Source organism: Geotrypetes seraphini, chromosome 4, assembly GCF_902459505.1.
Source record: "Geotrypetes seraphini chromosome 4, aGeoSer1.1, whole genome shotgun sequence".
Taxonomy (NCBI): domain Eukaryota; kingdom Metazoa; phylum Chordata; class Amphibia; order Gymnophiona; family Dermophiidae; genus Geotrypetes; species Geotrypetes seraphini.
Genome location: NC_047087.1, coordinates 35612055 through 35635616, shown reverse-complemented (window position 1 = coordinate 35635616; position 23562 = coordinate 35612055). Strand labels below are relative to the sequence as shown.

General features: G+C 40.7%; 1 protein-coding gene across 1 annotated transcript in view; it reads left to right on the top strand.

The window, feature by feature from the left end:
- Window positions 1-2678: 2678 nt before the first annotated feature.
- NAE1 (NEDD8 activating enzyme E1 subunit 1) overlaps window positions 2679-23562 on the top strand; it is a 107801-nt gene continuing 86917 nt past the window's right edge. The window contains exons 1-4 of the mRNA XM_033941031.1: window positions 2679-2891; window positions 4691-4794; window positions 10299-10359; window positions 13259-13289. Coding sequence (XP_033796922.1) covers window positions 2830-2891; window positions 4691-4794; window positions 10299-10359; window positions 13259-13289 — 258 coding nt within the window. The 5' untranslated portion in view covers window positions 2679-2829. The remainder of the gene's footprint in view (window positions 2892-4690; window positions 4795-10298; window positions 10360-13258; window positions 13290-23562) is intronic.

Here is a 23562-nt window from a genome sequence, read left to right as displayed (position 1 = left end):
GAAGATATGGAACCACGGGGTGCAAGGGGAGGTCCACCAATGGATCAAAAACTGGCTGGCGGACAGGAAGCAGAGGGTTGGAATAAAGGGGCACTACTCAGACTGGAAATGGGTCACGAGTGGGGTTCTGCAGGGGTCAGTGCTGGGACCACTCCTGTTCAATGTCTACATGAACGACCTAGAGGTGGGAACAAAATGTGAGGTCATTAAATTTGCGGATGACACCAAACTATACAGCAGGGTTAAAACCATGGAAGACTGCGAAGATCTCCAAAAGGATCTAACGACACTGGAAGAGTGGGCCAAAAAGTGGCAAATGAGCTTCAACATAGGGAAATGCAAGGTCATGCATGTGGGGAAGAAAAACCCGATGTTCAGCTACAAAATGGGGGGATCACTACTTGGGGTAAGTAACCTTGAAAGAGACCTGGGAGTGATGGTTGACACAACACTGAAGGCGTCAGCGCAGTGTGCCGCAGCCTCGAAGAAAGCAAACAAAATGTTGGGTATCATTAAAAAGGGTATCACCACCAGGTCGAAGGAAGTCATCCTGCCACTATATCGTGCAATGGTGCGGCCACATCTGGAATACTGTGTCCAGTACTGGTCGCCGTACCTCAAAAAGGACATGGCGGTACTTGAGGGAGTCCAGAGAAGAGCAACTAAGCTGATAAAGGGTATGGAGAATCTCTCATATACTGACAGATTGAAACAGTTAGGACTGTTCTCCCTGGAAAAGCGGAGACTTAGGGGAGACATGATAGAAACCTTCAAGATCCTGAAAGGCATAGAGAATGTAGACAGGGACAGATTTTTCAAACTAAAGGGGACCACAAGTACAAGGGGGCACTCGGAGAAATTGAAAGGGGACAGGTTTAGAACAAACGCTAGGAAATTCTTTTTCACCCAGAGGGTGGTGGATACATGGAATGTGCTTCCAGAGGCTGTGGTAGATAGGAGCACTGTACAGGGCTTCAAGGAAGGCTTGGATAGGTTCCTAGAGGACAAAGGGATTGAGGGGTATAGATAAGTGTAGAGATGGGTTATAGGGATAGGAGTAGAGGTAAATTACAGAAATAGGAGTAGAGATAGGTTATAAAGCTAGTCAGGGACCACTGCTCAGGCAAAAGAGCCTGATGGGCCGCCGCGGGAGCGGACCGCTGGGCGAGATGGACCTCTGGTCTGCCTCAGCAGAGGCAACTTCTTATGTTCTTATTGTTAATTGACATCATTTGTGACTTGTCTGCCTTTGATGCAGCAACATGAGTCTTATACTACTACTACTATTATTTCTACAGCGCTACCAGACGCACGCAACGCTGCACGGAGTCACAGAGAATAAGAAAACAGTTCCTGCTCGAAAGAGCTTACAATCTAAACAGGCAAGAAAGACAAACAGGATGTCGTGGATACAGTTAAGGGGAACGGTTAATCAGTGGGCTGGGTTGGATGGCGGGGGAGTAGGGTTAAGGATTGAAAGCTATATCAAAAAGGTGGAGGTTCATTCTGCTTTTAAACAAGGGAAGGGGCTTGACAGACAAACTCGGGTAATTTATTCCAGGCATAGGGGGCAGCTAGATGAAAGGAACGAAGCCTGGAATTGGCAGTGGAGGAGAAGGGTAATGCTGAGTGATTTATCTGAGGGACGGAGTTCTCTAGGAGGTGTATGAGGAGAGATATTGAGGGGCAGCAGAATGAACACACTTTGCTGCTGATCCGTCCTTCCATCATGTGCCCAGCTGCTCAGGCATCTTTTACTGCAACAGATTCATCCATCCTTGCTGGGATCAAGGAGCATTTTCAACACTTGACCATTTATTTTCCAGTCCATCCATTACTACGCCCATGTCTGTAAGACAATCCAATTATTTTTCTAAAAACACAAGCAACTGAATTTTGGGGAAAGTTGTACCAAAACCAGATCGAAACGGAATGCTCTATTTGTCCCTTTTCATACTGTAATAAAAAGATGTAAAGATACTTGATTTCTGGAGGTCAATTTGGGGACAAATAAATCTTATTCTTGATTCATCTATTCCTTTACCTTATGAAGTCGTAATTTGTGGCTCATTGTTACAGGTAAAGCCTGTATTGGATAAATATAAGAAAGCCGTCTTTTATTGATCATGACAGGAATAGCCATCCAAATGATCACGAAAAACTGGAAATGTCATGACAGACTTAATTACACATTCTGGTGGGCAAGTGTATGTAATACATATAAATATGAAGGAATGCATGCAGAATGTTCGGGTTTTAGTAACGCATTTAATAAAATATGGCACCCATTGACTGAATTTGTTAACATACAAAAATGGTAACGTATCTTTTATTTTTTAGATTTCCTTGCACATTCAGGGTGGGGGAAAGGGAGGGAGGGATTTTTATTTTAAGATTTAAAATTATTTAATTATAATGTTGTAATTAATGTAATACATAATATGATTTGGTATATAAATAATTGGGAGAAAGGTGGGTAAAATGATTGTTTTCTTTAATATTTGTGTGAGAATGGTGCATTTTATGTAATCTTTTTATGTTATATTATTTGTAATGCGTTGTCAAAGATTGAAAATTAATAAAGACTTATTTTAAAAAAATGTAAATATAACATGAAAAGTGGCCGGAGCCTGCAGGGATAAATGGAAGGACAAAGTTTGCCCTCCGTGCCGTTCCCCAGTCTGGGAGTAACTACAGCGCTGTGAATTCCTACCGGCAGTCTCTATGGGCCAAGGTTTCCGCTGAGAACTCATCGTCTGGAGCGCCCTCTATCGGCCGTCCCGGGCGCAGTCCGGCGAATGTGCGGTGGGAAAGAAGCGGAGAGGTTTCATGGCGGCGGCGATGGCCCAGGAGAAAGTCATTAAGGAGCAGAAATACGACCGGCAGCTGAGGTAAAGAGCCGCATTGCAGCCGGGGGGGGGGAGGTACGGGTACCGACAGGCAACAGCAGCCCCAGAGGCTTCGGTTTTCTGAAAGTCGCTGGTGCCGTTTGCGAAAGTGCTGCTGGGGCGGCGGGGATCGCACTGTCTCGCGCTTCCTTCCGTATAGTGGGGAGCGGAGGCAGCGACCGGCAGCTCTTGACATCCAGCCCCTGCTGGCGAGCCTCCTTGCCGGGGAGGCTTGTATCTCCGCTGCCGCGTGTGCGGTTTTCGTTGCAGGCGTGGGAAATGGCCTTCGGGGCCGAGGCGGTGAGCTTTCCGCCTGGTTCCCGTAAGCGCGCAGGCCTGGGCGTAGGGGACTCGCGTTCAAGCGATACGCGGTTGCCCTTGGGACACGCGGTTTGTGTGACCAGTGTTAACATCCGTGGCCTGGTACCTATAAATTCACAAGGCCTCCATGTTAGAAAGGACAGAGAAGTCGGGATTGAGTTTGTCTCAAGTTTCATATGTATTGTAGAACAAAATCTGCTGATGGTAGAGGCTGTTCTAAAATACAGGAGAAATGAATGCTTAAGCACTGAGCCCCGGATTCTGTATACAATACTGTGACCCAAGTTGCATGCACAGTTTTAATTTAACAGCCTAATCAGTGCTCACAATTGGCAGTTGACACCTAACAATTGATGCTAATTAGAACATAAGAATTGCCGCTGCTGGGTCAGACCAGTGGTCCATCATGCTCACGCGGCGGCCCTTAGATCAAAGACCAGCACCCTAACTGAGACTATCCTACTTGCGTAAGTTCTGGTTCAGTAGGAACTTGTCTAACTTTGTCTTGAATCCCTGGAGGTGTTTTCCCCTATGACAGATTCTGGAAGAGCGTTCCAATTTCCTACCACTCTGGGTGAAGAAGAACTTCCTTATGTTCGTACGGAATCTATCCCCTTTCAATTTTAGAGAGTGCCCTCTCGTTCTCCCTACCTTGGAGAGGGTGAACAACCTGTCCTTGTCTACTAAGTCTATCCCCTTCAGTACCTTGAATGCTTCGATCATGTCCCCTCTCAATCTCCTCTATTCGAGGAAGAAGAGGCCCAGTTTCTCTAATCTTTCATTGTACGGCAACTCCTCCAGCCATCTTAGTCGCTCTACTCTGGACCCTTTCGAGCAGTACCGTTTCCTTCTTCATGTACGGCGATCAGTGCTGGACGCAGTACTCCAGGTGAGGGCGCACCATGGTCCGGTACAAGATTAAACAAAAAAAGAATACAGTGCTCCCCTGAGATTCGCGGGGGTTCCTCGAAAAACCATGAATACGGTTTTTCATGGGGGAGCCTGAAGAGGGCAGCAGGAGAGGAGCCGGAGCGCCGCGAGTGCAGGAAATCACTCACAGTTCACTCTGACCGCCTCTTCCTGCATGAAGTCAGGCTTTATCCAATCAGGAGCTGCGTGTCAAAGCAGCTCCTGATTGGATAAGGCCCAACTTCGTGAAAGAAGAGGGTCGGAGCGAACCACGAGTGATTTCCTGCACTCGCGGTGCTCAGGCTGCTCTCTCCTGCCTCTCCCGCTGCCCTGTCCTTGTTGGTGGTTTGCGGTCCGAAAATACCGCGAATGACTGGAACCGCCGACCGGGAACAACCGGGAGAACACTGTATATCTTTGTTTCCTAGAATTTAAACAGAGCTGAATGTATCGTAGCTTGTGTTGTATTGAGCAGAAAGCATATGTGTCTGCAAACATTTTATCACTGGCAAACTATTACTATCTGCCTCAGTCAGCTTGCTGATTTGATTTCTTTTATTTTATTTTTTTAGGCTTTGGGGTGATCATGGACAAGAAGCTTTAGAATCATCTCATGTATGTTTGATAAATGCAACAGCCACAGGAACAGAAATCCTAAAAAATTTGGTACTACCAGGTAATTCTATACAAATACAAACATATTTCTCAGGTCCTTCCTCCTTCAAGTCCTGCTGATCCTAAAAGGCGGGCCTTCCCTCCTTGGTACATTGTGATGCATGGGGAGGAGCCTAAGACCCTGATTGGCCACTTGGGAGGGGGGGTTCAGTTCATCAGGGAGGGCCATCATTGGTGGAGAAGATATGTGCTTTTTTTTCTAATGGGCTAAACAGGTAAGCAACTGGTCTTGATCAGTCACTTTTTTTGGATCACTAAAAGCGATCACTTTTTTTTAGTGCATCAGGAAGCCATATTAGAGCATCAGTCGCTCTTCTACTTTACATGGCATTTTAATAATGATCTTATTTGCAAGGTCGGATCGGGGGAATGAGCGATCGTGCAGAAAACCACAAGGTGAGCTGTTTTTTGCACTGGGTTGGCAAATGCGATACAAGATTTTGAAGTCCAAGAAAATTCTGATACCACTGCCCTAAAGTTGGCCAGATACGCAAATCAGAACTTATAGATCATTATTGATGGGAGAGTTGCAAAAGAAAATCTTGATATGAACGAAACTTTTGAAACAAAGTGCTTTGGACTGATGAAATGAAAATTGAACTGTTTGGCCTCAACCACACAGGATGCATTTGAAAAAAAATGATTTAAGCACTGGAAGAAAATAACACTTTTCCAACCATTAAGCAAGGGGGCTAGATAATGCCTTCAGGTTATGTGGGACTTATTATTGAATATCTGTGGGGCAGTTCATGCAAGGACAGTTAAGAGATTGCTGAGCTAGAAGAATTCTAAAAAGAGAAATAATAGAAAGAATTTTAGCTATATATGGGAAACATTTGAAAACTGTTATTTTTGCCAGAGGAGACTTTAAAAAGCCTGATTTTTAAGGATATTTACAATCTTACTTTGAATCTGTAAATATTAAAAATGGTAATTATGTATGACATTCTGAACATAAGAATTGGCCATCTCCGGATCAGACTTTTGGTTCATCAAGTCCGGCGATCCGCACATATGGAGGCCCAGCCAGGTGTACACCTAGTGTAATTTTAGTCACCCGTATCCCTCTATGCCTCTCGTAAGGAGATGTGCATCTAGTTTGCTTTTAAATCCTAGAACAGTGGATTCCGCAATATCCTCCTCTGGGAGAGCATTCCAGGTGTCCACCACTCGTTGCGTGAAGCAGAAATTCCTGATATTTGTCGTGGACTTGTTCCCCCTTAGCTTCAGTCCCTGTCCTCTTGTCTGTGTCACATTGGACATTGAAGAAAATGTTGTGTTTAACTTCCCCCCCCCTTTTATGAAGCCATGTTAGGGTACTGTATCGCCAGCCATGGCAGTAAAAGCTCCGACGCTCAGGAATTCTGTAAATGTTGGAGCTTTTACTGCCAGGGCTAGAGATAAAAAAAAAAGCCTAACACAGCTTCATAAAAGGGGTGGGTGAGGGGTTGTTCCATGTAGAACACTCATTCCCAAACCTGTGCTAGGGGGAACCCAAGCCAGTCAGGTTTTCAGGATATCCACAATGAATATGCATGAGCTAGATTTGCATTCCAAGGAGGCAGCATATGGAAATTGATCTCACGAATATTGATTGTGCTTGATGTTGGTTGAGGCTCAGGATCTGCAAGGGGTCCAGTCTTGACAAGAACTGTTCTTTTGGCTCCGTGTGCAGAAGGAACCATTGCAGCAATCCAAGGAATTGTCAGTGCAGTGAATCTGAGTTGTGTCTAGAGTAGGACTGCTTCCTGCCTCCTGTAGTAAAGAAAAGGTGAGAAAAGCAAAAAAACTCAAAACAACTACATAAATAAAATAAAAATGGGATAGAACAAATTAAGGGGTCCTTTAACAAATTTGTGGGTCAAACTGGCCTTAGCATGCCCTTACTTGAGTCTTTTCCACATGCTAAGGCCACTTTTATCATGGCCATAAAAATCCCATTTTCCTGTATATTTCATTAATGATCATATGCCAATGTTGCCATTAGCACACAGTCATTCATATTTTTAAAGTTTATTTATAGAACCACTTATCAGTTTAACTATTACTCCTGGGGAAATTCTGTGCACAAAATTTTAAAAATTCTGCGTTGTTTATTTTTTGCTGTTTTTACACAGAATTTTCTCTTTAGGCCTAAAATTTCTTCCTGCCTTTTTCTTTCTCAGGCTTCAACCTCCCTAGAGTTCCATCACTTGCTTGAACTGTTTCTAACTCCCATTAAGCCCTCTAGTTCTGCCCCCAAAGTCTTTTCCTGCATGTAATACCCACACCTCTCATTCTGCCTCCCCCACCTCAGGCATATTTTATATTCTTTCCTCCTCGTCGCCCCAGCTATTATTCAATCTCTCTTATCCTTCCCATGGCACATCCTTAAACTTTATTTTCTCTTACCCCCATAGCTTTTGCTGCCCCTGCCACCCTCCCCATGGCACACTTACCTTACTTGTTCCCCTCTCATCCTCACTTTGACACACTTACCCTGCTCTGCCCCCATCCTTCCTCAAAGCACATTTAACTTATTCTGCCCATCACCTTCCCCTCCCCATGGCCCGACTTGCTATGCCTGCCTCTCCCCCTTCTCATGATGCTCATCTTTCTCTGCTTCCTTCCCACAGGCATACTCAGCCAGCTTTAGCTGTTCTCTCTCTCCCTCCCCCACAACCAAGATCATGTGGCACATCTTTTTTTTTTTTTTTTAAACCTGATGGCAGATAAAGGCCAAATGGCTCATCCAGTCTGCCCATCCGCAGCATCCTGCTCTCCCTAAGAGATCCCATGTGCCTGTCCCATGCTTTCTTGAATTCAGGCACAATCTTTGTCTCCACCACCTCTACCGGGAGACTATTCCATGCATTTACCACCCTTTCTGTAAAAATGTATTTCCTTAGATTACTCCTGAGCCTATCATCTCTAACTTCATCCTATGCCTTCTTATTCAAATGAAAGAGTCTTGCCTCATGTGCATTTACGCCACGTAGATATTTAAACGATTCTATCATATCTCACCTTTCTTCCAAAGTATCCATATTGAGATCGTTAAGTCTGTTCTCATACGCCTTATAATGAAGACCATGCATCATTTTAGTAGCCTTCTTCTGGAAAGACTCCATCCTTTTTATATCTTTTTGAAGGTGCAGTCTTCCTATGCACACTAACATCCTTCTAGCTTTCACTGTCACCTTTTCAACTTGTTTGGCCACCTGAAGATCATTACATACAATCACACCCAAGTCCCGTTCTTCTTTTGTACACAAAAGTTCTTCATCCCCTAAACTGTACCGTGTCCTCGAGTTATTGCAGCCCAAATGCAAGACCTTGCATTTCTTAGCATTAATCTTAGCTGCCAAATTTCAGACCATTTTTCAAGCTTCGCTAGGTCCTTCCTCATGTTATTCACACCATCTGGGGTGTCTACTTTATTGCAGATTTTGGTATCATCTGCAAAGAGGCAAATCTTATCTGACAGCCCTTCAGCAATCTTGCTTACAAAAATATTAAAAAGAACAGACCCAAGAGCCAAACCTTGAGGCACACCACTGGTAACATCCCTTTTCTTAGATCGATCTCCATTGACCACTACCCTCTGTCGCCTTTCACTTAGCCAGTTCCTGACCCAGCCCATCACTTTGGGGACCATCCCGAGGGCACTGAGTTAATTTATTAGATGTCTGTGTAGAATATTGTTAAAGCCTTTGCTAAAATCTAGATACACCACATCTAGCGCACTCTCTCTATCCAGTTCTCTGGTCATCCAGTCAAAGGAATCGATCAGATTTATTTTACAAGGCTTACCTCTAGTGAATCCACTTCATCCTCCTCCTCCTCCGCTGGCTTAGAGTTGATTGTGTTTGGGAACCATGGGGCTATACAGAGGCTTGTGTGGTTACAACCACAGTTGGATCTAAGCTAGCAGAGGAAGAGGAAGTGACCTGATGTGCAGCGGTTCATTTCCTCGGCCTCCTCTTGCCACAGCACTACATGACTTCTGTAGGGGACGGGGAGAGAACAGCTGATGCTGGCAGCTTCCACAGAATTGTGCACAGCCAGGCAGATTTCCCCAGAATTCTATTGCTTCAACGGTTCTCCCTCTGCATCTATTCTTATCTTCCCTCTATTTTCAACCTTTCAAAGTCCTTTAGATCATTGTAGTCTTATTAGAATGTTTATTTTCTTATTTTTCTCATCTATTCTCTATTTTATTTCTTCATTACTCTACTAATTGTCATTTTTCCAGGTACTTTAGTTAGATTGTGAGCCTTCGGAACAGTAAGGGAATTTCTAAGTACCTATTTTACTTATAATTTTAATGCACCCTATTGTCTATTTTTCTGTAAACTGCTTAGAATCCTAACGGAGTTTAGCGGTATATAAGAAATAAATTACATTACATTACATCTCTGTGCCTTCTGCGGGGTTGGGGAATGCTGTTCAAATTCTGTGTTGCACAGTCGAGCAGAATTTCCTCAGGAGATAACCATAAAGCAACTTACCAATGCACTGAAATGTCACAAAAATGCACATAAAAATTCACAGAAGTACGAGTATATACCTCAAAATACACACAGCCATTTAAAAAAAAAAGACTGTGGGAGCAGCGCTGTAGGCAATAGGGGCTCCCACAGTAACCAAGTGCTAACTATTTAGCATACAATAATGTAGATGTGCTAATTGCTTAGCACAGGAACATCTACTTTCTGACCTGACATGCAACTCAAAAAATACCAAAAAAATATTTAGTGTGTGGGATGAGCATGTTCTAATTCAGAATTTATTAGCCTGTCCGACTTTTCTTTTTTTTTTTGCTGTTAGGTGCATGATAGCACTTATAGGCAAGGAAGAAAGGAAAATTGGAAAAAAAATTCCAAAGCAAGAGCAAAACACAACAATTTAGAAAGAAAAATAGACAAAATAACATGAATGAAAAGAAAACAGTACAGAAAAAGCAACAAATTTAACAAGGAGAAATAATTGTATTTACTTAGACCTGGATTCTATAGATGGCGCTGTCGTCTTCTGCCGATCACCTGTCAATCACGCAACGGTGCCGTTTATAGACTTGCAGCTTCATGAAAGGTAGGTGCTGGAAATGTAGGCCAGGATTTTCAAGGTCTACATTTCTGGTGCCTACCTTTTCACGTGAATTGCAGCTACGGAGGCACTTTATGATGTCTAATGCTGCTTCCAGCATTAGCCACGCCTATGGTTGCATTAGGCATTGTAAAGTGCCTTCATAGCTTCAATGCAGGCACCATTTTTTTTTTTTAGGTGCGGTAAGTGCCTACATTTTTTTTAAAATGATATTATTCGTTTTTCGCTTAAGTTAGGTGCTGGTAGGCACCCTACTGGTACCTACCTTAAGGCACCATTTATAATATTATGAGCTTATTTTTTTGCCTTGGCTTCTAAAAACCTTTGAGTGGCACACACATTTTTTCTGTTCTATTTAAATAACAAACTCTAAACATATTTTTGCTCTTGACTAATCCATTTCATGCTTTTTCCCAGGTATTGGCTCATTTACAATTGTGGATGGGAATCAAGTTAGTGGAGAGGATGTTGGAAACAAGTAAGTGTAGATTTCTGCCTTCTGTGTCTCAGATTTCCATCAGTATTTTCTTCTTGGAGGGACTTATGATGCTTTTGATGGAGGAAGAAGGGACAATGTTGCAGCACTGCTGATGTTCGAGAGAACAGGCGACATGAGCTTTTTTAAATAATTCTGAATTATAGAAAAATACATAACTTTTTGAAATACACTTAAGTATAATGGAGTTTTACTTTGCATGGTGATTAAGAAGTACAGAAATGTTCCAAAATCTTATAGGAACATACCTTAGATTTGTAATTCCCATTAGGGACTTAGCTGAGGACAGAGGTTGTCCGGTTTCTTCCTTCATGATTTCAGAGAAGGAAGAAAATTCGGTGGGAGTTGAAGAGGGTCGAGAAAGTTGATCTGGAGGGGGAGGATGCGCAGTAGGGTGGTCCATGGTAGTATGCAAAAAAAATCAACTTTGTCCAATCTTATCTCCACAAAGTTTATTTTTGTCTACTTGGTATATCTTACTCGTGTGTCAAATTTCAGCTTGATAGACAATATTTAGAGGTTACCCCCAGCATGCACTGTTTGCTTGTGTGTTGTGTATTTAGTTGATTGCGCATAATTAGTTTGTATGGCATTGTCTGGTTTGCGATCTGCACCCGAAAACTTGCTCCTTGGGAAGTCAGTCTGTCAGCTGCTAGACTGCCACATGGACTGGATGTTCTTTGACTGGTCAATTTTCATCACTATGACGAAGGCAAACCTTTACTGGAAAGCTATAAGTTGGCATGTGAGTCAGCAATGACGATATGGGATCGAGCCAGAATACCAACACAATGCATAGACTCTTGACGTTAAGAAACTACGCAAAAAATATTTGTTCCTAAAGAAATATAGAACTCGTTAATGAGAAGGTGATAGACAGAATGAAGAAATGTAACTGACTTCCATTTGTTTGTCAGTCTTGTGTATGTTAGATAGTGGAATGAAGCACCAATGGGAATTAGGGTTCCATTCAATGACATTGAACTGCTGTCTACTCTCAACACACATCCGAATAAAACTGTTGCAAAGTGCTCACAGCCATTTCCAGACTTCTATGATTTCTATCCAAGCATTTAGCAGCACTTGCCTTTTTTTTTTTTTAATGACAGAATCGCACCAAAAAAAAAAATATGAATGGTGCATAACTTACAGCGTCCACCATTGCTAGACATTTCACAATGACTCATGCGTATAAATGAAACGGAACCTGTGACCTTTGAAAGTTTTGTAACACAGAGAACTCAGTCGTTTTTTGATCTCCTGGTTGAAAGAGAATCAACAAAAGCGAAAATATTCCTGAAGAAACATCCCATAGAGTGAACTGGCAATCAATCCAGTTTTCAAGGAACTTTGGAATTGGCCATCCAAACTGACTGTTGTTAATGATGCAGCAGAAAAAGGGACAGTCCTCACTGAAAAATACAATGATATACAGTGGTACCTTGGATTACGAGCATAATCTGTTCCAAGAGCATGCTCGTAATCCAAAATGCTCGTTTATCAAAGCAAGTTTCCCCAGGAAATAATGGAAACTCGCTTTGATACGTTCCCACCCCCCGAGGCCAGCGGCGCTGCTCTGTTCCCCCCCACGAGAACTGGCATTGCTCCCCCCGAAGGCCCCCCCCCTGCGATCCGGCACCCTGCCCCCCGCAATTGGGCATCTCCCGCCGCTTCTTACTGTCATCTGGGCCTGGGCACCGGCATGTCCTGTGCGTTGGTGCCGGTGCCCGAAAATCGGCCTCCTCTTCTTGCTGGGCCTTGAGCATCTACGCATGCTCAAGGCCTGCGAGTTCACGTTCTCTCCGAGATCTCTGAGAATCTCGGAGAGAGTGTGAACTCGCAGGCCTTGAGCATGCGCAGATGCTCAAGGCCCAGCAAGAAGAGGAGGCCGATTTTCGGGCACCGGCACCAACGCACAGGACATGCCGGTGCCCAGGCCCAGATGACAGTAAGAAGCGACGGGAGATGCCCAATTGCGGGGGGCAGGGTGCTGGATCGCAGGGGGGGCCTTCGGGGGGAGCAATGCCAGTTCTCGATTGGGCACCGGCACCAACGCACAGGACATGCTGGTGCCAGTGCCCAGGCCCAGATAACAGTAAGAAGGGGGGGGTGATGCCCAATCGTGGTGGGAGGGTGCTGGATCGTGGGAGCGCCGCTCGCAAATCGAGGCACGCTCAGTTTCTGAAGTGCCAATTTTGCGAATGTTTTGCTCGTCTTGCAAAACACTCGCAAACCGGTGCACTCGTAAACCGAGGTACCACTGTATAAGAATATCCTAGTAGCCCCTCCTCGTGGTGGTCACTAGTACATGGCAAAAACCCAAAGAGTAACAATATTCCATGCTACCAATCCAGGGCAGCAGTGACTGGGAGGGGAAGGACCACCATTTTGAAGAGGCAGGCCTGCTTGCTATCACCAGCAATGGGCACATGCAAATTTAGTGAATATTTGCTACTCTTTGCCAGCCTCATTTGCATGAGTGTTTTTTTGGAGAATGACTTGCTTTTTTTAAATCACTACAATAACGGCTGAGACAGCAGCCCATCGGTTTTTAACGCAAATTTTTGAGAATCTAGCCCTAAGATCTTTCCCTTTGCCAGAGTAGTGGAGGGGGAATCGTGTGATAACATTTTTTTTTTTAGATAAAGATTTTAGATTTGGTTTCCAGTTCTACTAAATGCTATAATTATTGTGATCACAGTTTTTTTTTTTTTTTAATAAAATGTAATTCTCAGTTAAAATGTGTTGAATCTTGCAGGTTCTCAATTCTTGTGAAGGCATGCTTTACATGATGGTTCTCATGGAAATATTTAATGAAATTTAAGCCATCAATTATTTACTGGAATCTGATTTCTCTCTCCTCCTCTCTGCTTTTTCTTAGCTTTTTTCTTCAGAGAAGCAGTATTGGAAAGGTACAGTAAACCAATATATAATTGTACACATACATTGAGGGGTTGTACTGAATAGCTCTAGTCAGCTCATTCAATTGAACTATTTGATGATAATGTCAGGGGGTTTAATTGTCTTTATTTAGAAAAAAAAAGTGTGGAGTTTAAATTTAATTGTTTCTGATGATGTGTGAGTGATAACTCTTCTTGATGAATGGATGATTATGCAGAAATCAATTATTTTTATCCTTTTAGTCCAAACGTGGATGTATAATTAAAATACTGTCATAGTAGTAATACATGAGGCCATCATTTACTTTTTAAGGGTCCTGGCTGATTTTATACTGTAACTTGAAAACTGAGTGATTATATATTTTAAAAATGGTTCCTTTTACCATCTTTTTTTCCCCAAGTAGAGCTGTGTCTCCATTTTTTGACTATTGAGCCATACCATGTCAAGTTGTCTAGGCCTCCCCACTTGACCATCTCAGAAATTGATGAAATTTTTACTGGAAGTACAATAGGACATGCAATGAATATGTGCAAAGTCTTAGAGCAGGATCTCAACTGCTTCCAAAGTTAGGGTCTCGTTATGTGAGCTACTTTTTTTTTTGTTTCTAAAAACTGTAAATTTTTATTGGAATGAAAAATTAAGTAATCAAAGAACATTATGATAAGAAAAAGTAACAATTTCAAAGACAAATTGTGCTTCATGATCACGTCAAATGCTGTTCATGCAGCTAGCCTGAGTACAATGTCTTGAATTTGTCATGAACAGCTGTATTGCCTTCCTGTTGAAATTGTAATTGGAGCTTCAAGAACCATATGTTCCTCTGAAACCCACACAGTATCTTTTTTAATGGGCCAATGAATTATAAGATTTTTTTTGACTATATTAACTTGTAAACCAAAGCACATTGTTATTTCAAGTTTCAAGTTTATTTAAAATTTCTTATACCGCCCAATCAGCCTTCTAGGCGGTGTACAAATTTGTAAAAACAGAAAACAAACTTTAATAACTAAAATACAAGTTTGAGATGACAATACGTCCCCAAACTGTAACTATAAAAACTATTAAAAACAAAGACAAACGATTTTTTTTTTTTTCGATCCAAGATGGCCGGGGTCGTGGTGCACTGAGCAACTGCCCGCAAAACCTTACCTTCGGGAAACTTTTCTTCTGGCGTTTTACGCTGCAGAACTTTGACCATGCCAAAGAGGAGGGGAAAGGGAGCCTCTTTGGCCTCACGGCGTCCCGGATTAGCCTCCTCTGGCAATATTGAGGAGTTGCTAAGACGGATGCAGGGCGTCATTGGAGCGTCGGTATCGCCCCCGGCTGAGACACTTCCTGGCAACGGACTGGAGGCGTCTCTTCGGGCTCATGAGATCTTGTTGAGCTCCGACGTGAGAATCCCTCCTCCCAACCCTCGAGCCGCCAGTTCCCCGGGAGTGGGGAGGCAGCCGGAAGTCGGCACGAGTTCCCTCCCAGAGGCTGCAGGGAACGGCGAGATGAACATCGACTCAGGCTCACACGGATTGCAGCAGAGCCTGAGTGTACATGAGGACATAACAACGCTGGGGTCAACCCCGACACAGGAGGAACGGAGAGGAGAGGATCCTTTAGCTGGTGAGCCTAATCTACCACTATTAAATTTGCAGACTTTTAATCTTGTAAAGCCCCAAGAAGTCACACTGGAGGCTTTGTGGGATTTGATTGCCAATTTGACTAGAACAGTAAATAGTAATCATCTTCAAATAGAGGGGAAAATAAAAACTCAAGAGAAAGAAGTTCTTCAGATAAAACAAGACTTGGGAGAATCAAAATTAGATATCCAGTGTATTAAAGATCAACTTAAATCTTCCAAGTTGCTTCAGGACACCTTAATTAAGGATAATATAAATCTAAGAAGGAAGATAGAGACATTTGAAAACTTCTCTAGGAATAATAATTTAAGATTGATTAATTTTCCACGAATTTCAACAGTGACTCCAAGAGAAATGTTAAAAAGGTATTTGCTGGAGATATTGGAAGTATCGGAAGATTCATTACTTCCGTTCACCCAGGTCTATTATTTACCTAATAAAAATCAGGATCTTCAAGAAAAAACTCAGGGACCAATTGATGTATCTGCTTTACTTGAACTATCTGATAAAGAAGTTGCAATACCTGCTACATTGATTGTGACCTTGGTTATTACGTTGGATAAGAATTGGCTTTTGAGACTATTCTTCAAAAATAAAGAGAAAAAGTTTCTTGATTTAAAGATACAGATGTTCCCAGATTTGGCAAGAGATACACAAAGATGTAGAAAGGAGTTTCTATTATTAAAACCTGGAGTTTTGGCTCTTGGGGGAACTTTCTATCTTCGCCATCCCTGCAAGTGTATAGTTCAATATAATTCTCAGAAATATGTTTTCTTTGAACCAAACCAGTTGACGGCCCTTCTCTCCTTGTCCCGCCTGGAAAAGGAGAAAGAATGAGGGCTTCAAGATATTAGACGCCTGAACATCAGTTAACCACGTACCAGTTATCTTTAATGAATAGTTCTTTGTTAATTCTGTTTAATTTACATCATGGATCATAATGGTGGACTTGAGAGATTATACAAAAAATTTGGTTTCTATGTAAATTTATGAGGTTTCTCTTTGTTCTTTTGTTGTAATCACTTTCTGTACAAGATTTATCTTGATTTGTTAATTTGAAATTTATAAATAAATAATAAAAAAAAACAAAGACAAACAAGAACAAAAGGTAAAAGGCAAGAACTACATTAGGCAAAGTAAAAGAGAACAATTAGGGAAAAATCAATAGGGAGGGCTGCTGTTAAACTCAATAGTATTGTCTTAGTATTTATCTAATAAGTTGGCCAGTTAGGTTTTGTGCCGTGGGCTACTATGTCATTGAATGTCATTAGAACTGGCGATGTGCATCTAGGAACCTTTATTGAACTTTGCAATGAATCGCCAACAACTAAATGTCTATTTTGATGGGCCATTTACAAGAGTATGTGAAAGCAGTGGATATCAAAACCTGAGTTAGCATGGCAAGCCCAATAAGCTTAGCTGTACCATGCAATTTCACACCTCTAGCCGGTTTGCATATTATACAATAGTATGCCAGAAATGCCCTTTTTTTACCACTGCATGTATATGCATATGAATAATGCATGCATTTGAGACCTAACTTTGGCTAAAGCAAGGCTGGATCAAATATGAAATGGAATGGCTTTTGTAGCAAAAAAGACACTTTTTCAAATGATATTAAAAAAAATAAAAAGATTGGACGATGTACATTTGAGATATTTGCATCAAAAAATGGTTAAAATTTGTTTAAAGCACTAATATAATTTATTTGTGTAATTATATCTTTGCTTCAAATTGGCTGCAAAGCCTCTTAATGCAGATCCTATGTGCATGTTAAGTGCCATGACTGCTGGTACAGTTGTGACTTGAATCAAAATACAGGTCAGGAGCAATGAAGAGTCAAAGTAGACATTAAGGCCTGGATACAGAATCGGAACAAATCCCGCCCAAAGTAAACCTGATTCTGTAACCGACGTCCATGTTGCAGACGCCGGTTACAGAATCAGGTTTGTTTAGACACGGCCGCTATACTAATCGCAGTAAGGGATCTCCCTGCCGTGATTAGTATAGCGGCTGCAGCTACGGCTGTCAGTCTCCCCTCCTGCGCCTCCGGACGATCGCAGCAGGAGGGTGTCCAACCCCTCCTGCCGACAAAACCCGCAATTGGGAAGGGGGCCTTAGGTGTCTGGGCCAATGATGCCCTAGGATCCTGTGGGTTGGGCAGGGGAGGGGCGGGCCTGCCTCATTTGGACGGAGGCGGGCCTGCTGGCCGGATGGTGCGATGGTTTCATTGGGGGGGGGGTCCGGCAGGAGGGGTTGGGCACCCTCCTGCCGGTGACCTTTTGGGGGTCCAGGGAGGGGGATTGGGTCATTTTGTTTGGGGGGGGTCTAGCAGAAGAGGTTGGGTGCCTTCCTGCCGGCAATCTTCAGGGGGGGTTTCTGTTGGCAGGAGGGGTTGGACACCCTCCTGCTGCGATCGTCGGGGGGGGGAGGGGAGACTGGCGGCCGTAGCCGCGGCCGTTTTACTAATGGCGGCAGGGAGATCCCTTGCCACGATTAAATATAGCGGCCACGTCTTCTTACCATGTAGGCCAGCATTTTGCTAGCCTATATTGGAAGCGTCTCCTGCTCTGCTAGGAAGACGCGTAGGGCTGCCTGGGTTACCCTAAGGCTACCGCCTAGCCTTAGACAGGCTTGCGGGCCTCCTTAGGCTCCCGGAGGTGCCTTAAATATAGGCGGCCTGCCTGGGGAGCATTTTTTTTTTTTATAAAACGTGCTTCCCGATTGGCTGATTAGACAGCTGTAGGATGCCTAGAGCTGCCTACAATCGGGACGCACTTTGGAGAATCGGGGCCTAAATTTCTTTTATAAAAGGCGAGGCAAACTAATGTTACATTCCAAACTTTGCACATGAAGTTAGTGCCAGGGGTTGTTTTTTTTTTTTTTTACAGGGAAATATTTTTTTTTTTTTTTTTTATATATTATTTTTTATTTTTAAATTTTACAGAAAGTGTACAACATATTAAAATACAATTGATGAATATACAATAACACTTTTATATCTAATACATTATGTTCTAAATATATTTTTTATCCCCTCTCCCTCCCCCCACCCTTCTATTACTTTTCAATTCATACATTACATATTGTATAATATACTATACCATATTATGTAGAAATCATTTTCATTACCCCCCCTCTATGTGTGTCATAATAAAGATATTTAAAAGAAGAAAAGAAGAAGAAAACTCATAGTATTTATTCATTACAATATTTTGTCAATGGCCCCCATATTTTTATAAATTTAATATATGTCCCTCTTTGTATTGCTATTACTCTTTCCATTTTGAATATATGACATATTGTGTTCCACCAAAATGTATAATTTAGGTTATTATAATTTTTCCAATTATTGGTTATATGTTGAATGGCAACCCCTGTCATGATTAATAAAAGCTTGTTATTTTCTGGTGAAATTTGACTTTTTTTTCTCATCATCATTCCAAATAATACTGTATCATATGATATTGCTATATGATTTTCCATCAATTTATTAATTTGTGGCCAAATTGAATTCCAAAAAGATTTAATATAGGGACAATGATATAGTAAGTGATCTAATGTCCCTGGTTCCAGATTACAGTGCCAGCATTTATTGGACTTAGAACTGTCTAATTTTTGTAAACGTGTAGGGGTCCAAAAAGCTCTATGTAATAAAAAGAACCAAGTTTGTCTCATAGATGCTGACACTGTACATCTCATTCTCCAAGACCAAATTAGTGGCCATTGAGATGCATTAATTTGATGCTTAATCTCAATGCTCCAAATGTCTCTTAGACCATTTTTTGATTTTTTATTCAAATATCCAGATATTAATTTATACCATAATGCGGCTTGATGTCCTAGGAAGTCTGCTTTAAAACATAAGAACTTTAAACTATATTGATTATTCAATGTTTTCCATTCAGGGAACCCATCCTGAATGGCCTGCTTCAATTGCAACCATTTAAAACTTTGTGTTTTACTTAAACCAAATCTATGTTGCAATTGTGAAAATTCCAGCAGTTTACCTTCTGAAATAACATCATCTAAAGATCTAATGCCTGCAATAATCCAGTTCTTCCAAAGGATTTGAGCTCCGCCAATTTTGATCTTGGAGTTTATCCATAAAGATTGATTAGTTGATTTGTATATTGGGATAGGTGTTAATTTACTAATAAATCTCAACGTTTTCCAAGTATCTATTAATATTTTATTTTCTCTGTATCTTCTAGGCATGTTGATACTTGGAAGATGAACTAAATTTAGGGGAAACATAAGGCGCCATTCTAAATACAACCAATCCGGTGCATTATCCATAAGTTCTGGGAGGATCCAATACATACCCTGACGTAGAATATAGGCTTGATGATACCTATAGAAATTTGGAAAATTTACCCCTCCCTCCTTAATTGATTTTTGCAAAGTTACTAAAGCTATTCTAGGTGTTTTACCAAGCCAAAGAAATTTTGTTAAAATACTATTAAGCTTTTTATAAAAGGACCCCTGAAAAAAAATAGGTATCATACTCATTTGGTAGCAAACTACAGGTAATATCATCATTTTAATAGTTTGAATTCTTCCCCACCAAGAAATATGTAATGGGTTCCATTGCTCACATAACTCCGTAACTTTTTTTAATACATATTTTTCATTCTCTTTTACAGTATCTTCAATTGTATTTTTAATTTGAATGCCAAGATATTTAAATCCTTCTTCTTTCCATATGAATGGAAAAGTGTCAAATAATCCTTTTACACAATGGATATTTAAAGGTATAATTTCAGATTTATTCCAATTAATTTTATAACCTGAAAATTTGCCAAACTTATCAATTAATTCTAATAAAGAAGATAAGGTAGACTCTGGATTTCTCAAATAAAGTAAGATATCATCAGCATAAGCCGAAATTTTATATTCCATATCTGAATATGGAATACCCTGTATCTCCCCTGTTTGCTGTATTGCTAACAATAAGGGTTCTAATACAACATCAAATAACAAAGGAGACAAAGGACAACCTTGTCTAACTCCCCTCTGCAATTGAAAACCATCAGATATCATATTATTAATATTTAATCTTGCCATCGGGAAGCTATACAATGTTTTTACCATTTGTATAAATCCAGAACCTAATACCAAACCAATCTAAAGCCTGATACATAAAATTCCATTCTACCCTATCAAAAGCTTTTTCTGCATCCAATGAAACTGTAAAAGCCGGTTCATCCATTTTTTTTGATAAATTTAGCATATGAAACAATAATCTAGAGTTATTAGAGGAATGTCTTTTAGCAACGAAACCCGTTTGATGCATATCTATAATATGTGGGAGAGCTTTGGCTAATCTCAAAGCCAAAATTTTCACCAAAAGTTTATTATCTACATTTATCAAGGATATAGGCCTGTAGTTTGAAACCAAAGTAGGATCTTTATTTGGCTTAGGTAAAACAATTATTATTGATTCAGCCATAGTACCTTTAATATCACCTTTTATAAGTTGTGTCTGATATAAATTTAGTAAATGTGGGGAAAGGACATTTTGAAATGTTTTATAAAATTCTACTGTATATCCATCACCACCTGGAGCGGATCCAACTCTAAGAGATCTCAATGCTGTTTCTAATTCTTTTAATGATATAGGTTCATCTAAACTCCGTTTTATATGATCAGGGATCTTAGGTCCATTAATAAGATCTAAAAATTTTTTTCCATCTTTTTGTCTCTCAAAATAAGGCTCGGAAGAATACAGGTCCTTATAAAATTTTAGAAATTGTTTTAAAATTATTTTTGTTTGATTTGTTATTATGCCATTATCATCTTTTATTCCATTTATATTTGTTCTTCTTTTTTTTGCTTTAAGATAATTTGCCAATAATCTTCCCGCCTTATTAGAATTTCCATAATACATTGTTTGTTTGGAAAACAAATCTCTTCTTATCATTTTTGAAGTTAATTCATTATATTTACCTTTTGCTTTCAAAAGAGTTTGTAAAACTTCATGTTCCCATTTACTTACCAATTTAGCTTCTAATATTTTTATTTTTTTTTCTAATTCTATATATTGTATTTTAATCTGTTTCCTAACAAAAGCTGAATATGATATTATATTACCCCTCATAGTTGCTTTAAATGCATCCCATACATTCTCAATAGATGTATCCTCCACTAAATTTATTTGAAAGAATTCGTTAATTTGTGTTTTGAAATTTTCCAAAAATTTGTCATCCACAAGCAATGCATTATCAAATCTCCAAAGAGGTCTACCATTCTCCAATTGATCTAATTGTAATTCTATCCATACTCCCGCATGATCCGAAATAATAATAGGATCTATGGAGGCTTTAATCACCTGTTGCACTTTATTTGTTGAAACAAAAATATAATCTATTCTTGAAAATGATTTATGAACCTGTGAACAGAATGAAAATTCCTGATCATTAAAATGAAGAATACGCCATATATCTTTCAAATCACATGCTTGAACCAAATTATCTAAACCTAAAGATTTTATATTTTTACTTGGTTTTTTGTCTAATAATGGATCCATTACAGCATTAAAATCTCCAGCCACCACTAAATTAGAAGCAGCCAGTGGTAAGAACATATTCTGTAATTTTTTAAAAAATTCTGATTGATTCGAATTAGCCAGGGGTTGTTTTAATCCGCAACATTTCAATTTTCTTGGAGGCTTCGTTGGGCTGTAATGGCTGGACAAAATTGCTATTTTGTGTTATGCAGAGCACAGTATTCCGAGAGTGACCAACATTCGCCTCTAGGTCTAAACCCAATAGAGACCCAGCTGAAAATGGTCTTATTTGAGGCTATAGGGAACATTCACACAAAATTTTATTTAATTTGAAGGAGGTTGAGTAATATTGGACCACTTGACATGGAATGACCCCTCTATAACAGGATTTTTCTAGGTGTGCCTAGAAATGTTTTACAGTCTCTGCAAATAGTTCAAAATGCTACTGCTTGTGTGATTATTGAGACTTCGAAATTTGATCATATTACCCCTACCTTGATGAAGCTACACTGCCTATCAAATGGAGAATTAAATATAAAATTCATTTTTTTATTTTTAAAATTTTGAATTGTACTTCTGTGGTGATTTCCAGCAGTTTGCACATTTATCAACCACCTCGTTCATTGAGGTCAGCCACACAAAAACAGTTGAATGTTTCCTTTTTTTATCTGATTAGATTGGAGGAATACAGAAAATCGATTTGCTTTATCTAAAAGCAATTTAAAAACTTAACAGTATTTAAAAAGTCCTTAAAAGTCCAACAGGTTTTTAAAGGACATAGATTGATTAGCAAGTTGCAGATTGAATTTTATTAGATTCAGTGGCAGTTTTATTATATATCTGTTGTTGGTTCTAGTGTCTTACCCCCCCCCCCTCTTTATCAAGCTGCACTACTGATTTTTAGCGCAGGTTGGCGAGGTAAGTGCTCTGACGCTCATAGGAATTCTATGAGCATCGGAGCATTTATCGAGCCGAAAGCCTCTAGCGCAGCTTGATAAAAGGGACCTGAAGAAGGATATAAAACTGCTGGAGAGGGTGCAGAGACGAGCAACGAAGTTAATAAAAGGTATGGAGAACTTGGAATACGAGGAACGACTTAAGAGACTGGGATTGTTCTCCCTTGAAAAAAGGAGACTGCGAGGGGATATGATCGAGACTTTCAAAATACTGAAAGGAATCGACAAAATAGAGCAGGAAAAAAAATTATTTGCAATGTCCAATGTGACTCGGACAAGAGGACATGGACTGAAGCTAAGGGGGAGACAAGTCCAGGACAAATATCAGGAAGTTCTGCTTCACGCAACAAGTGGTGGATACATGGAATGCCCTCCCTGAGGAGGTTGTTGCGGAATCCACCGTTCTAGGATTTAAAAGCAAGCTAGATGCACATCTCCTTACGAGAGGCATAGAGGGATATGGGTGACTAAAATTACGCCAAGTGTACACCTGGCTGGGCCTCCGCATTTGCGGATCGCCGGACTGGTTGGACTGAAGGTCTGATCCGGAGATGGCAGGTCTTATGTTCTTTAGTTTGTGTTCATTTTTATTGTGTTTGTTTCTCTGTGCATTTTAGATTATGTGGGTTATAAATATTTTTAAATAAATGAGATAATTTCCAAAAGGAACATTTAATATTATATTGATTGGGCCCAAAGGTTGGCTGCCAGACTTTCCACCCCTGCAGTGGTTGTGTATATATTTAGAAAGCAGAAGAAATATAAAAAGTATGGACTCCTTTTACGAAGCCGCGTTAGTGGTTTAACATGCGGAATAGCGCGCACGCTAATTTTCCGGCAGCGCTAGTCTCTACTGCCTCCTCTTGAGCAGGCGGTAGTTTTTCGGCTAGCGCAGGGGTTAGCGCGTGCTAAAAATGTGCGTGCGCTAAAGCGGCTTCATAAAAAGAGCCCTATGTGTTTGAAAGATAATCTTTAAAGTATTTATTTATTTTTATTATTTATATACCACTTATATCCTAAGTGGTTTACATTCAGGTACTTTATCATTTTTCCCTATCTGTCCCAGTGGGCTCAAACTCTATCTAGTGTACCTGGGGCAATGGGGGGATTAAGTGACTTGCCCAGGGTCACAAGGAGCAGAGAGGGGTTTGAACCCACAGCCTCAGAGTGCTGAGGCTCTGGTTCTAAC